This window comes from Protopterus annectens, chromosome 2.part0 (genome assembly GCF_019279795.1).
Source record: "Protopterus annectens isolate FY-2018-M chromosome 2.part0, PAN1.0, whole genome shotgun sequence".
In the NCBI taxonomy this organism is placed as follows: Eukaryota; Metazoa; Chordata; order Ceratodontiformes; family Protopteridae; genus Protopterus; species Protopterus annectens.
This window is the reverse complement of record NC_056728.1, coordinates 1,332,386,758-1,332,402,457: the sequence shown is the minus strand read 5'-3', so window position 1 is coordinate 1,332,402,457 and position 15,700 is coordinate 1,332,386,758. Positions and strand designations below refer to the sequence as shown.

The 15,700-nt window shown below is 43.5% G+C and overlaps 1 protein-coding gene across 1 annotated transcript in view; it reads right to left on the bottom strand.

Moving 5' to 3' along the window:
• TOPAZ1 (testis and ovary specific TOPAZ 1) overlaps positions 1–13,586 on the bottom strand; it is a 1,272,938-nt gene extending 1,259,352 nt beyond the window's left edge. Inside the window, exons 1-3 of the mRNA XM_044060400.1 lie at positions 13,501–13,586; positions 4,054–4,123; positions 3,851–3,918 (exon numbers count right to left, since the gene is read on the bottom strand). Coding sequence (XP_043916335.1) covers positions 3,851–3,918; positions 4,054–4,123; positions 13,501–13,586 — 224 coding nt within the window. The remainder of the gene's footprint in view (positions 1–3,850; positions 3,919–4,053; positions 4,124–13,500) is intronic.
• Positions 13,587–15,700: the final 2,114 nt, after the last annotated feature.

Here is a 15,700-nt window from a genome sequence, read left to right as displayed (position 1 = left end):
AACACCAAAGGGCAAAGCAGAAAACTAAAAATGAGAGGAACACACAGCAAAACCTAAAAACTTCATGAAGAGAGGGTGCATGAGACTATGAAGACAGGTGTCCTTTAAGTTTAGGAGAAATGGTTGAGGAAGTGAGTCAGGAAACAGAGTCTGGAGGGAAGGTATCTGGAAAGAAGAAATATATGGAAAGATGTTCAGAAAGAATAGGATAGCTCTACATGACCAAGCTTCTGGAAACCAAAAAATCCTGAAATTAAACCCTGTTCTTTGTTGGAATTTTGGAACTGGTTGGATGATAGGAAGCTGGTCTGCAGGTGGTGGACGAAGACCCGGGAAGGGATTTCCATACCATAAAATACCCGTGATGGATAATGGAAAGTACCCGAAGATAGTAATCCGTAGCCAGACCCAGTGTCTCTTGATCAGAAAGGAGAAGTTTGGAAAAAGATAAAAGATTAGATGGCCTGTTAGCAGAGAGAGACCACAGCAGTGTCTGAAGGACACTTGTACTTAAAGGCCTCAGGCACATTACAAAAATGGTCAGGCTTCTTAGCGGCCAGGGGTTGGAATCAGGAGCCTAAGAAGCAGCTGTAAATGTATCCAACAAAGCATCCAAAACAGGGGGAACAGCAGAAAGTTTAGAAGATTACATTAGTAACAGCTCATAACACCTCATCTAAATGTCAGAGACCTGGGGCCATTCTCACTTAAAATGCTCCATCATGCAAACCATTGTGTCTCCAAAAGATAACTCCTCAAAGGGAGGATCAGAGGAAGATGATTCCTAAAGGGTGAAGTGATTTGTGATGAATAGGTGAAGGATTCATCCCCTGAATCCAACTACTAATTAAACGTAATAAGATTATCTAGTCCTTTTGGATGGATTACAAGACCAAGGAGAAACAGGAACAATCTCTGAAGGGCATCAAGGCATTTAACAAACCCTGGGTAAAGTTCAGCCATTCTTTCCGGACCTTTAGCAATGGAACAGCTCTAGTTTTCGGCTTCTTTTTTAAAGGGACTTTAGCTTTGACCAACTTAGGGGACTCAGAGTCATGCCTAGACTCTAAGGATACTAGTAACCTCTTCCCCAACAATCATCTCAGGAATCCCCCAAGGCCCTTCAGAAATGATCAGCCATGCTTCCTCCTCAGTTCACTGCAGATGTCTGCAAAGCCTCCGATTATGTGCAAGAAGCTCATTCCATGCCAGCCTCGGATAGGGTCATGGCAGAGGAAACCAGCATCGATACCTCATGGTCTTTGGGGTCTTCATCCACCTCAAGAGAGACATCCGGTGGAAGCTGAACAGCAGCAGATTCAAGACAGAGACTTTTTAGTCTTTTTGAGAGATGGCTGTACCTCCGAGCAGATGGACTCCGCCATGGTACCCTAGGTCAAAAGCCTGAGACATCAGTTCAAGGTAGATGGACAAGAAAAGACATACACAGCTGTGAAGAGTTTGCAGAACAAAGGCTTGATAAATAGTACACTGTGTACAGCTGTGCATAGTATCTACGGAGAACAAACTTCCTGTAACGATCATTATGGAAAATTTGCTTCCCACACTGACATTTTCCCATCCTGGATGACATGAACTCTAAATACACAGAAAGAAAAAGGAAAAGAAGGAAGTCTAAAGGGACACTCATCTGCAAATGGCTCAGTAGAAAGCGGCTCAGGGAATGGCGTTCAAATTGACGTTCAGTCATGGCATTCGGACTGGCGGCAGTTTCTGTGTATTTAGCGCATGTACATCACCTTTATGTCCTACACCTGTCCAGGGAGCATACACCTGACATACAAAACTGGGAGGGTATAAAAGCTTTGATATACTGGGCAGATGTTGGTCTATCCTTGGTAGGAGATACCATATATGATCAATACTGCAACGGTAATAAGGAAGGATATCAAAGGGGATATTCACAACTGTCGGCAGCACAGACGTATCAAACTTGTGTCACACTACATGAAAGTGTCCAGGAGAGTGAGTGAAATGGATACATAAAGTAGCATAAATTAAGATGGGAAATGAACAGTTCAGATTTAGGATCAGGATGCAGTACAATCGACCCAATGTTTGCAATCAGACAGGTAGTGGAGAAGAATCTAATAAGAGTCCAACCAAGCATTGTTATACACAGAGAAAGCATATGACAAAGTCTCAAGAAAGAGAAGCTGGGTAGTCCTGGATTGGATCAAAGTCCCAGAAACACTGGAAGGATTTGTGCAGGCTACATACAAGGACACAATGACAAGTATAAACAGTACTCGCTCAAAAAGGGGTTCTCAGTGGGAGTGGATGTGTATCAGGGTTTAGCTCAGAGCCCACTGCTGCTCATACTGATAATGGGCTACATTAAGTAAACAGGTTGGAAGGGACAGATCAGCAAAGCGGCTGCATGCAAAGTGGCACTACAAGTAAATTCTGAAAAGGAACTTCAGCAAATAATTGGGGAAAGGAATACAAAACGGAAGGCATATGGAATGAAACGGAGTACAAAGTTACCAAGACAGCAAATGGGGGAAATCATAAGAAGCTAAAAATTAAGACAGACAGAAAAATAGTGGAACTGGTTAACAGCTTCAAGTATGTGGGCAGGGTGGTTGAGAAGGGATGTCTGAATGAAGCTGTCAAAACTAGAATCAGGACTGCAGCCAACTGGCACAGTGTTGATGGTACTTTGTTTCAGAAAAATGACAAAGGTGTAAACAACAATGATGCCACCAATACTTCGCTAGAGCATAGAAATGTGGGCAGTGAAGGCAGGCAGCCGAGGAAGCTAGAGTTGATGGAGATGGGTGGTAGGAGAAATAAATGTCATAGCAGAAGCCAAAGTAGTCCCAACTGCAGAGAAGACCAAACAGGACAGATTACAGTCATTTGGGCGCATAGGCAGGAAAGCACTGATGAGCTGGTGAAGATGATTTGGGAGAAACTGGAAGACAAGAGGAAATGAGAACATCCAGCAAAGAGATGGAAGACGATCACTCGTGGCTGTTGAAAAAAGTAGAAGAGAGGCACTGAATTGAGGAAAGTGGCCATAAAATACCCGTGATGGATAATGGACCTAGAAAACTGGAAAAAAGGGGGCTGAGGAGGAGGAGGAGGAAATGAAGGATATTTACTGCTGCCATCTCTTTACTCTTCATATTTTACTTACACTTGTACATTTTTCATTTAATTCAGTTTTAACGCGATCATGATTCAAAACAGGCCCCAGTGGTCCAGTTCACCTACATAAAATGCAACAAATAAAACAATCCGTGTTCTTACTGCAACCCTTACAATAATATTTCTAGTGAATTTAAGAGAAGGGCTTTGGAAATGTAAGTGTTTTTAACTACTTTTAACTATTTTGTACTATTTTAAATTATTTCATTTCTTTACATGTATTTATTGTAAGCATGTTTCTTTAAATGCATTGGTTGTTTTGGAGGGGCGTGTTTCTTTGAATGTTTTTAAGCAGAACTTTGAGTTTAATATGGGTGGTTCTGAAGATGCCTAACTTGACAGACGAAAGCGCTTAACCATTCTGTTTTATTTGGATTATTAAAACACTGCTTTGTGGTTTCCTTTTGGACTGACTTGGTTTTCTTTGGATTTTATTTGGTGTATACCTGGTCAGGCACTGGTGGAATTATTTTGCTTACAATAAAATAACATCTCCTCATCTCTGTGGCACTTGTTTGCTTCCAAAACCTCAAAATGCTGTAACATAAATCTAAAATGCACTCCAGAACATACAATATTTACAGCAATCACTGGGGAAATAAAACATATAAAATGACACCTTTCTCACCATCAGCCAAAGCAGTACACTTGATAGACATCTAAATGAATGACAAACCTCAATCTAGGTTGATGAAATGTAGCTCTAGGATCTTTAGTGACACAAGGCCTTCCAAAAGTGTTGCACTGTTAAAGAAAAAAAAAAGAATTAAAAGCAAGTTAACAGCTAAATTCTTACCATATCAGCTCAATTGTAAAGGAAACCTCCTTGCTGAGTCTACAGCTGGGATATCCTTCCTTTGTCTCTCAATTAATCTGTACCGGGATAGCATGCGTATTTGTTCCTGTGCATGCTAGTTCATGACAAATCACTGAATAAGCACACACACTTCTATAAATTAAAAAAAAAAAAGCAAACTTATAATGTATACAGGTATGAAGATACTTACTTGCCCAACTTATAAAAAAAACTCCAACAGTAGTGGAGAGAACATGAGTGCAACAAAGAGTACTAAGGAGCTCCCAGAAGGCAGTGAGCTCTCAGAACTAGTATGGTAAGAATTCATCATGTATCAGATACCACAGAACCTCCTCAGTAACTCTGTTTGAGAAAAATCCTAAGCAACCGCAAACCTCTTTGCAAGGAAGGAGCTAGTAGGCTACCACAACAAGAAGGGTCAGACAGGCAGAGTCCAAAGGAACCAATGAGGTGACTCCTGTTAGGAAACGTCATTTCTCAGTCCATGGGCATCCACACAAAGTTATTTCTGACAATAGTACCCAATTTACCTGTCAATTGTTTCAGAAATTTGCAAAAGGATTGGACTTTGTATATGTTACTAGCAGTGCAGAATATCCACACTCAAATGGACTAGCTGAATGTGCAGTACAGAGTGCAAAGCAATTATTAGAGAAGTCAAAGCATGATAATAAATACGTCTTTTTGAATTTAGTCCATCTCAGAAACATACCTTGTGATGATGTACTTGGCTTGACTGCTCAGAGACTTCTATTTAGGCAAATCAGAACAACACTGCCTATCAGTTTTAGTTGGTTGAGGCCTAAAGCAAATAACAGAACAATTAAAGCCCAACTATTCAGAAAGCATTATTTAAAGAAGTCCAGCTATGATAAAAATCTAGCAGATTCCTTTGTCCACTGAAAAGAGCAGAAACAGTGAGGATACAAAATGTGAAAGGTTTCGACTGGATTAGTCAAGTAACAGGTATATGTACCGAGCAGAGAAACTACTTCGTAGAATCTGACGGTGTGGAGTACATCAGAAATGCAGACTTCTTCCTGTATCAGAACCAATATTGCAGCTTTGTTCCTGTGATACAGACTCTAGATCTCGGAAAAATCCAGACAATGTTCCTGTTGCAGAATGTGTCTTAACTTTCACTTCAATTCCTGATGATGTTCCTGATATTCCCAAAGTTGAACATTCAGCAGAGACAGTCCCAGTTGCTAGACCGGATTCTAATTTTTATGTCACACAATTTGGTCATATTTCCAGACCTAGTGTGAAATACACAGCAGCCTGGACATAACTATCTGTATGTATTTAGTTCTGTATAACTGCATGACAGAATTATTTATCATTTGCATGTCAATCTATGTCATCAATACTGCATGACTCGTTTCTCAAAGACAGAGGATGTAGAATAGGGTGTGTATATTGTACCTTTAAGAAGCGTTTCCAAGGACAGCACATGCTAGGTTCGGTGCCATTTTGAGAGTGAGCACGTATGAGTGTAATAGCTAGTCTGTTTATAAGTTTATCTAAGTTAAAGTTATTAAGCCTCAAATCCTGATATCTTTGTACATAATAAAGCCGCCTGAACAGAACCCACAAATTCTCGTGTGTTTTATCCTGACTGAACGAGCAACAAGTAGCAATTTCCAGTTGGTGAGCCATTATTTCCTGTCAAAAGATGTAGACGAAAATTTGAGGGGAAACAGTTGCTGTTTTCCTGAAGTTACGTTCATTTCTGGTAGAAATTAAGCTACTGGTACACATCCAGGATGTGAAGGACTCTTCTGGTTCCTGCCCGACAAAGGAAATGAAGATATGAATGGCCTGCTGCAAGGGCAGTTTTGACACCTAATTCACGAAGTAACACTGGCTTAGCCCAAAGGGACAACAAATACCAGCGAACCTGCGAGAAAGGCAAAGTATGGTTCTCTGTAGATGGCAAAAAGCTCCACATTCTAATCACCACAGGTGATAAGCACCCCACATGCTCAAAATATGGATGGGTAAAACATGTCAATCATGAAATTAAAAGAGCAAGGGGTACTTTGAAAGACAACTGAAATACAGAAACCCTTTTGGAAAAATTGACCAGCTCATGCTGGAACAAAGGCCTGCCCTCCACAAAGTCAGGATGGGCAGAAAAGGATGACATATGTACTTTAATTAAGGAATATGAGATTTAAGCAGAGGCCAGAAATAAGTTAGAACTACATGTAAAATGACCAAATAGGGTGCCACAGGATAACCTTTCTGCCCATATGGACACAGCTTATCTTACTTGCATGGCTTTCTAGTAGCACCAATCGTCTCCAACATCCAAACCATGAGACACAGTAAGATCAGAATATTCAAGTCACACTCCATCCCTGAAATAGAGATGACTAGTGCTCCAACACTGGGGGCACTTCTTCAGTTTGCCCAGTGCAGATTTCTTGTATTGCTAAAGACCCGAGATCCTGAAACTGTACTCTTCTTGGTCACCATGATAGTGTTTCTCCATTGCTGGGCTGATTAAATTCCCTTGGAGAGACAATAGATGAACACAGACACTTTGATCTATGCATTTCTCCAAGCTGTAAAACACTAGAAAAACCATTACATCAACCTACTGCCTCCTCCATCTTAACTAACCTTCAAAACAACCCCAAAAAACTAGACCACTGTTAACAAGCATAACTTTTCTCTCTTAAGTTTATCTATACTAACCAGTACCTCTCATTTTAACCATATCTGTCTGCAGTACTTTCTTTCTAACTCAACTTTATCTGCGTTATCAAAAGTCCCAGTTTTATTATTCACAAATGTCGATGGTCATGCCTATTCAACAGGTATGATTTTGGCCCTCAGAGTTAGCCATGCTTTTCCTACAGTTACAGATTCCCGTAGACCTGTTTGTAGAACTTGGATACCCTTAACTATAGGGTTTAGTCTAGAAGGCCTATTGTGCAAACTAATCTTTGACCCTCTACTATGACTTTTAAATGCCAGTGCTCCAGTTTTTAGTGCTCACAGGTTGAGACGTATGTGTACTAAAGTAATTTATGCCTATCCAATGGGCGTCAAAGTATGTACATAATATTGCAGGGTTTGATTTGTGTTCATGTACTTCCATTTTTGTGATGTACTGCAGTCATCCTATGACTTTACTGTTTGTATTGGCATCGGGTGGAGCGATTCTGTGTCTTGGGTCTCTTTTCAATGAATTTCTCTGAATGACAATGACAAAACATAACAGCTGATAAACTGTAACATAGCTCTACAGATATAGAATATGTCCCATGTAGTGACATGGACAATTATACTATTTCATTTTTGAACTGTATATTAAAAAGGTTATTGCCACTACTACTGACTGTACCAGCCTATTTCATCAGGCAAACTTACTATTTTACTAGGTTTCATGTTATCTCACCGTTGACCATTTTTTCTTTTTCTATAATTATGTGCCTGCGTTTTGAGTCATAGCTGAAAATATTCTCTGAACCAAATCAATTATCTAATTAAAAGTTAAATTTTGAAATCGCATACAAAATCAGAAGAAAATGTAGGAAGGTGTGCAGCACTCCTACCTGCCACAGAAGGAAAAATGCATCCATTGTCAACTACCCCTTGCAATGCTGCACCAAGAAAAACACAGGAAGGACAATATTCTCCACTGCAGAAAAAAAAAAGCATCTCAAGGGAGACCAGCTCAATGAAAACACAATCTTCATTTCTAGCAGAAAACTGCAGAAGCAACAAGCAGTTTCACTTTACATGAGATATCAACAGAAGACAGTGAATATCCCCCAACTATTTTTTAGTCCCCTTGTAAAATCATTCCACCAACCCAGTTACCCCAGTGCCCCTTGGCCATGCCAGGTCAACTAGCTAATCTCATACCCCCTCCCCACAGACTTAAGATTCATGGTGAACTTCAGCAATATTAGAGTTAAGGGTATCCCAGCGGCTCAGCTGTCTTTGCATCTATCCAGGGCTTTTTCCTTTGCATGCTTGACCCTCTCCCCCTCCCTGATGATGTGGTTACATTTGAGGAGCAGGCAAATAGGGAAGGTGCAGCATACGGATCTGCCTCAGTGCAGTTCAGCCATGTCCATCCCACCTCCTCTCTGGGGCCATGCCTCACACAATAACATCGCAGTCTCCATCAGGAATTTTCAGAGGGGAGACACCCATGTCGCAAGTGGTGCTCTCCCCCATGGAACAGGCACAACCATCTCTAGCTGACATACTGTCAGTCATCCAAACCTCTAGTTGAATTCAGGGTGCCTGGGCTGCAGTCATGGCTTTATCCCTCTATACCACTGGGGCAGCCAGTGCCTTCCCTTTTTATGATTCAATGCCATACCCATATCCCCTTTTTGTAAGGGGCAGGCAAAGTAGATGCCACCCCCCCCCCCAATGTGTTCGGGGAACATGACAAACTGGTGGTCAGAAAAACTGCCCCCAGTTTTATCTACTCTACCACAGCCTTCACTGCAAGAAGGAAGACTCATACTTCCAAGATGGTGTATACACGCCTTCTTCTCCAGCAAGGCAAATTGGGACAATCCAACGTGCATTTCTATCCTGTCAGCAAAGCAGCCTTCATTAGAACATGCTAAAGTTTAAAATGTAAGAGGTAAAGATGAAAAGTGAGGCCAGAGGGAACAGTCCAACACTCCCAGGCTAAGTGATAGGGGTTTGAAACCATAATAGTATGTTGTCTCTATAGCTATTAAAACTTAGCAGACCACTGCAATACCCATATACTACAGTTGTGTACACTTACCATAAATGTAGGTGTTAGAGTGTATTTCACTGTTGCAGTCCTCACACTTGGGTTATCTGCCTGCAGGTAGTCCTCAGTCAGCCCAAATACCAGAGACTTAGTATTTCTTGCTGTCGCTCCAAGACTGATGTCAGGTCGTCAGGGGTATAAAAACAGGCAGCCGACGCCATTACATCAGTTTTTCTTGCCTCAAATGTCAGGAGCCCCTCAACAGGGAGCTAAGCCATGGTGGGAAAATCGCCACCAGTAAAAAGTAAATACCAATACCCCTGTAAGGGGTAAGTAACATACACAGAGAGGAGAGGGGGAGAGAGAAGGGGGCTGGAGGGAGGGAAACCAGGACTGCAACAGTGAATACACTCGAACATCTACATTTATGGTAAGTGTACACAACTGTACTATGTTCTTCATGTTTCACTGCTGCAGTCACCACACTTGGGTTGATTCCCAAAGCTGAAGAAAGGGTGGAGGCAGTCAAGAAGAGTTTGGGCTGGCTAGTATGCCCTGCAGGACTGCTGTTGCAAAACACGCCCTGGATTTGGAAAATATAGGCAGGTGGTAATGCTTGGTGAATGTGTGTACAGAACTCCAGGTAGCAGCTTCCAGAATGTCCCTGGTAGTGACTCCCCTGAGAAATGCTGTAGTGGTAGAAGTTGCCCTAGTGGAGTGTGTTCCGACCCCCTGAGGGGTTGGTTTCCCATTGCGTTTGTAGCAGAAATGGATACAGTGTGCTATCCATTTGGAAATTGTCTGTTTTGAAATGGCCTTGCCCTCTGCCCCTGGTGCAAAACTGAGTAGTAACTGGTTAGATTTCCTGAAGGGGTTAGTCCTATCCAGGTAGACTCTGAGCTGGCTGTGCACATCCAAGGAGTGCAGGATCCTTTCCTCTTTATTTTGAGGATTAGAGAAGAAGGTTGGCAAATGGATAGATTGGTTGAGAGCCATGCTGGACACCACTTTAAACATAAAGGAAGTATTAGTCCTGAGAAAGACCCTGTCAGCTTGAAAAATAATGAAGGGTTCCCACAGCCATAAGTGCTTGTAGCTCAGACACTCTTCTAGCTAAAGTGATGGCCAGAAGCAAGGTTGTTTTCCAAAGAGAGGAATTTTAACTCTGCTGATGCTGCAGGTTCAAAGCAGGGAGCGTGAGCTTTTCCAGTACAAAGTTAAGGTCTCAAGCAGGGGTGGGTGCTCTCCTTGGTGGCCTTAAGTTGATTGCCCCTCTCAGGAACTGTTTGATGAGAGAGTGAGAGAAGAGAGGTGGCCAAGTGTTGTAATGAGCCGAGATGGCAGAGGCATGGATCTTAATGGAGAAGGATACACCTCTGTAGAGTAGATCTGCTAAGTAACCCATAATTAGAGGAAGGAAGGGCAGTGCTGTGTCATCACCTTTAGATTGAATCCATGTGCAATACCTTTTCCACTTAGCATAGGATTTCCTTTTATTGGATCTTCTGGCTTCCAGAACGACGACCAGTACCTACTTGCTTAGGCTGGTCACTGCGGGAGAATTCAAGGAATAAACCAGGCTGCAAGATTCAGGGTTTGCAGTTGCAGATGCAAGATCTCTCCCCCTCTGCTGAGTGAGGACGGTCGGGCTCTGGGGTAGGTGCCAGGGTGGCACCGGTGACAGGCTGCGCAGTATTGGGTACCAGTGCTGGCGTGGCCAGTCCAGGGCAATCAGGATTGTCCTTGGTCTGTCCTGTCTTATCTTGAGCAATATTCTCGAGAGAAGGGGCAGAGGGGGAAATGCATAGATTGAGACGTTTACCCACCGGAAGGATAGGGCGTCCACTTTCCAGGCCCTGCTGTGAGGTGTCCTGGTGCAGAATTTGCTGAGCTGGTGACTGCAGGGGGAGGCATAGAGGTCCACATCTGGGGGCCCCCATTTCTGGATTAGAAGGCTGAAGGTGCTGGGCTCTAATTGCCACTCGTATGGGTCTAGGAGAATTTTGCTTAAGTTGTCTGCCAGTGAGTTTTGTTTGCCTGGCAGCAATTGAGCTTGCAGATGGACCTGCATGTCCAAGGCCATGTTTCACAGGGCCATGGTTAGCCTGCAGAGTGGGTTCCCCCCAGCTTGTTGATGTACCACATAACTGTGGAGTTGTCTGTTTTTATTAGCAGGGGTCCTGGTGAGAGTAGGGATCTGAAAGCTGTTAGAGAGTGCTGAACAGCTAGCATCTCTTTTTGGTTGATGTGCAGAAGAATTTGACTTGGGCTCCAGTGGCCCTGAATGCAGTTGTCGTCCAGGTGTGTCCCCCAGGCATTGTCTGATGGGTCTGTGGTTAGGGTCTGGGCGGCGTGAGGTTGAGTAAAGGGTAGTCCCTTGTTGTGTGTGCATGATGCTGCCCACCAAAGAAACTCTGTCCTTAAACAAGGTATGACAGGAATGACAGCTTCCAAGACCTGAGAATGTTGGCACCAAAGACTAAGTAGCACTGAAGTTTCCTCATATGCAGTCTGGCAAATGGAATTTGTAGGATGCAAGAGGCCATGAACCCTAGGGCCTGCAGGAGTTTCCTTGTGGATAGCTGGGCTCTGGAGGCCATCTGAGTGAAGTAGCCTGTCAGATAAGCTTGTTTTTCTGGAAAAAGGAATGCCATCTGGGATGCTGTGTCCAAGCTTGCTCCCAGGAATGCAATCTTTTGAGTGGGGACTAGTTTTGACTTCTTTTCATGGATAGCGTACCCCAAGGAGGTTAGAAGGTTCTTTACAAATGTCAGGTGCTGCAACAGCATTTCCTGACTGTCTGCCTGAATCAAGCAGTCGTCCAAGTACGGGTAAATTTTGAATTTTTCTCTGTCTGCAGTAGGCAATGGCTGGAGCCAGGCATTTTGTGAATACTCTGGAAGCAGTGGATAAGCCAAAGGGAAGTGCAGAGAACTGATAATGCATAGAGCCTGCCCTGAAGTGTAGGTACTTCCTGCACGAGTCCCTGATAAGGATGTGCAGATAGGCTTCTTTTAGGTCTAGGGAGGCTAACCAGGCATCTTTGGACAGCATAGGAAGAAGCCGCTGAAGAGTGAGCATTTTGAATTTTGGTACCACCAGGAAGGTGTTTAGCATGGAAAGATCTAGGACTGGGTGCCAAGTGCCCTCTTTTCTGGGTACCAGAAAAAGTCTGGAACAGAACCCTTGACCTATCTGTTCTGCAGGAACAGGTTGAATTGCCCTTATGGAGAGCAGGGATTGAACTTGATTTTGTGCCTCTGCCCATTGGTTTGGAGGAAGGTCTGGGAACCCTTTTGGGGTTGGCAGAGAGTGGAAGTAAAATTTGTACCCCTGGGATACAATGTTGAGGACCCATCAGTCTTTGGTGATGAAGTCCAGTTATTTGCATGATGGGCAAGTTTTCCTCCTAGGGAACGAACAGTTGGGCAGAGGTGAAGAGTGGAGTTGAGAAGTCATTGTGAATTCTTTCTGAAAGGGCGTGGCTTAGCATTCGTTTTTGAAGTGGAGGCACTCCATTGCTTAGATCTCTGCATACCTGAGACTGTAGTCTGGGGGGTCTGTTCCCCCTGGGTCTAGTCTGAGATGGCCTTGAGGGGGCTGGAAAGGACCAATGCTTCGAGGGCAATGTCTACTGAATCTAGCAGGCTGTACTTGCAAAAAATCTTTGACTGTCTGCATAGATTTAGCTTTTGCTTCTATTTTTTTAAGAACCTCTTCTGCTTTGGTGCCAAACAGATTATCCTTGTTCAAAGGAGCGTCTAGTAAATTTGATTTGACATGGTCTGGCAAGGTCTGCTCCTTAAGCCAAGCATGCCTTCTCAGTACATTACCAGTGACTGCTGCCCTGCAAAATGCTTCTACGGCATCAAAGCCACATTGCAAAATATGCTTGCCGACTTGGCTTGCAGAATGCATAAGCTCTTGTAATTCTTTATTTTCTGCACAGTCTGTAAAGGTAGCTAATTTTTCCTTAATAAATTCCATAATATGTTGCTGGTACTTCAGCATGTGAAACTGGCAATTCAATGCCTAATGGCGAGGGTTGCAGAGGTGTATACTTTTTTACCCCATCTGTCTAAAGCTCTGGAAACCCTGTCCAAAGGAATGGGATTCTTAGCTGCAGTTGCATTTATACCTTTAGGCCCCTGGGAGATGACCTCTGAGTCAGCAGTAGGATTTTTGAAAAGGAATTTGAGAGAGTCAAACTCTGTAGTACCTGTCTGGTTTCCTAGAAGCAGAGGGTAAAGTATCAGGAGTTAGACTGGATTCCATAAAGACATCATCCACCACATCCAGAACTGGGGGTATTGCTAAAGGTCTATGTTGTAACAAATCTAAAAATTCCCTGAGTCTCTTTTTGGACTGAGGATAGTCTTGGCATTCCCAGTGGTAATGCTCTCTTAAAAGTATGTAGGGTTTCACCAAAAGAAAAATCCTTTGGAGAAGCAGAGGGAATGGATTCCTCTGCATCAGAATTCTCATAAGCAGATAAAGGCATGTCTTCATAGTCAGACACCTCAGAGTCTGACTCTTGGGTCTGTTAAAGCTGCTGGGGACAGGTCTCTTTTTCTTAGCAGGAAAAGGCTGGCTTCCCCTAATCAGCATAATCAGGTCTTCTGCCATTTTAAGCATTTGATGTTATGGCAAGGAAGCAGGTGCTTGAGTTTGAGTCATTTGTTTAGATGTAGCTCATACTCTTGGCCTTAGAAACTCTGTAGTTTTAGACAGAAATGAAGACGCGAAAGAAGTCATCTGTTTGTGTTGAATATTGGTAGTGCGAATAACTTACTCAGAAGCCAGTGCCTGCACAGCAGCTCTGGACCCATCCAAGGTGGACACATCCGCAGGCTCTGTAGTCAAAGAGTCTCGTGGCATACCGGACTCTGAATGGGTCTCGGTAGTGGCCTGCGAATCCATCAAAGTAAGCATCAGGGGCTGTGAAAGTGCCTCTCTGAGTACCGGCAAACTGGCGACTGGCTTAACGGAAGCATCGTCGGCAGTTTTGGACCTGTGCAGTCTCTCTGTCTTTATCTTTACGTTTTTTCGGAAGATCGGTAGTCGGTTGGCTTACCGAAGCCATTTTGGAATACAGAGATCGAGAGCAAAAGTATTTAGCGACAATAAGGGCTCAATGACAAATAGTTTGGGTGTTAAAGCACAAAACAGACAGCAAGGTAAGTCGTGGTCTGGGCCTAAACAGGTGACGCAGTAAGAATGGAAATCTTGGTGTGGTATTTGCTTTCTACAATCGTTAACTTTTTCTGACATTGGTTAGAGCAAGAAAAAAGGATCCCCAATGGGGTACTTAGCTTTAGAAAACTTCAGGATGATTCAATTCGGAAACAAAAACTCAGGTAGCGGCCGAGTGGCACTCATGCAAACTGCTTCTGCTTCGGGTTCCTCAGCAAGAAAGACTGATGTAATGGCGTTGCGTTGGCTGCCTGTTTTTATACCCCTGATTACCTGAAGTCAGTCCTGGAGCACCAGCAACCGACACAGAAAGACTAAGTCTCTGGTATTCGGGCCGACTGACGGCTAACTGCAGGCGGATAACCCAAGTGCGATGACTGCAACAGTGAAACATGAACATATACAAATATGTGAAAGGGAGAAAAACACCATGAATATTTACTACCATTTTCAGATGACACCTGGCATTCCTAGCATGGACCTTCCACTGTGACCTCCCTAAGTGTCAAAGCCATAACCCTCTGAGCCCCAAAAGCAGCCAGAAGCAGACAGTGGAAAAGGTCCATCTCACCACAAATAACAGCAACCCTTTAAGAGTCAGGGGGTCTACCAGTTCATGGCAACCCCAAACACTGCAGATACAAGGCCACTATAGGGATACAAAAACGGATTCTCCTCTCTATGGGGCAACACAAAGCTGGTTATCCAGGAAGGAAAACTCATGGCCAACACTTTGGTAAACATTCTGAGTGCAGACACCAAACAGCAGCACTTTGCACTTAAAGTGGTATCCACTCTCAGTGAACTAGAAGGAACCTAGACAATGATATCTCAAAAGGCCTTAACTGTGTCAAACAGACATCTAAACAGTCAGAATCTAAAGCTTGTGATACCAAATGGGCTAAAACCCAGGATGAAAAATAATCCAATCTCCTTTATGACAAGAGGAGACACGAGTACAAACCTAGGCCTTATTCCAAAGGAGGAACAGTCTCTACAGTTCATTGGAGTTTAGTCTGGCCCTATCCCAAGTAGTCCACTGAAAAAGCTAGGTGCTTGAAGAGTGTTTTCATAAGGACAAAAAAAAGACAACAGCTCTAAAAACAGGCCCTCATCCACAATCAGAACCCACCGGTGCTCTGTGACAGATGTCAGTGAGATCAAATGCCATCTTTCCCTACTATACAGAGTACAGGACTCTAGTCAGGACCGTCTCTGGGTCAAAAGTAGACAACTGGAAAGTATGGCAAGGGCAGTCAAAACACTGATGCTCGAGATCACCCCATTCGCTGCCTGTGAAAGTAAGTTCCTTGAAAGATCAGCTTCGCCAACAAACACATGGAAGAACTCAGGGGATTCAGAAGTATTAAACACAAAAAAGACCAGCTGCCACTCCATAAGTCCTCACCCAGGTCCAGAAAGAGCTTGCTGAACAGAATTACTTCTGGAAGGGGCTTCTAAGATGGTGTTCTCAGTTCTTGGAGAGACATTTACTGATGCTCCAGATACATTTGTTGAGGTCACAAAAGAGTTGGTGTCCCCTGTCTTGCACTGGGGAATTTTTACAAGGGAAAAGGAGTACATCCAAACACTATTCTGGCCATTGTTGTAATTTCAACTGCTAAACACAAGTCCCTAAAGGAGAACAGCCTAAGCCGTGCTCATCCTGTGTAGTACACATACCTGTGCCTGCTACACCAGACCAAGTCTTAGCGTACACCAAGTTAGAGAAGGAAACATGGTAACCAAACAGAAACAAGATTGCTTGATCAGCTCCTCCTTCAGCACTGATTTAGACA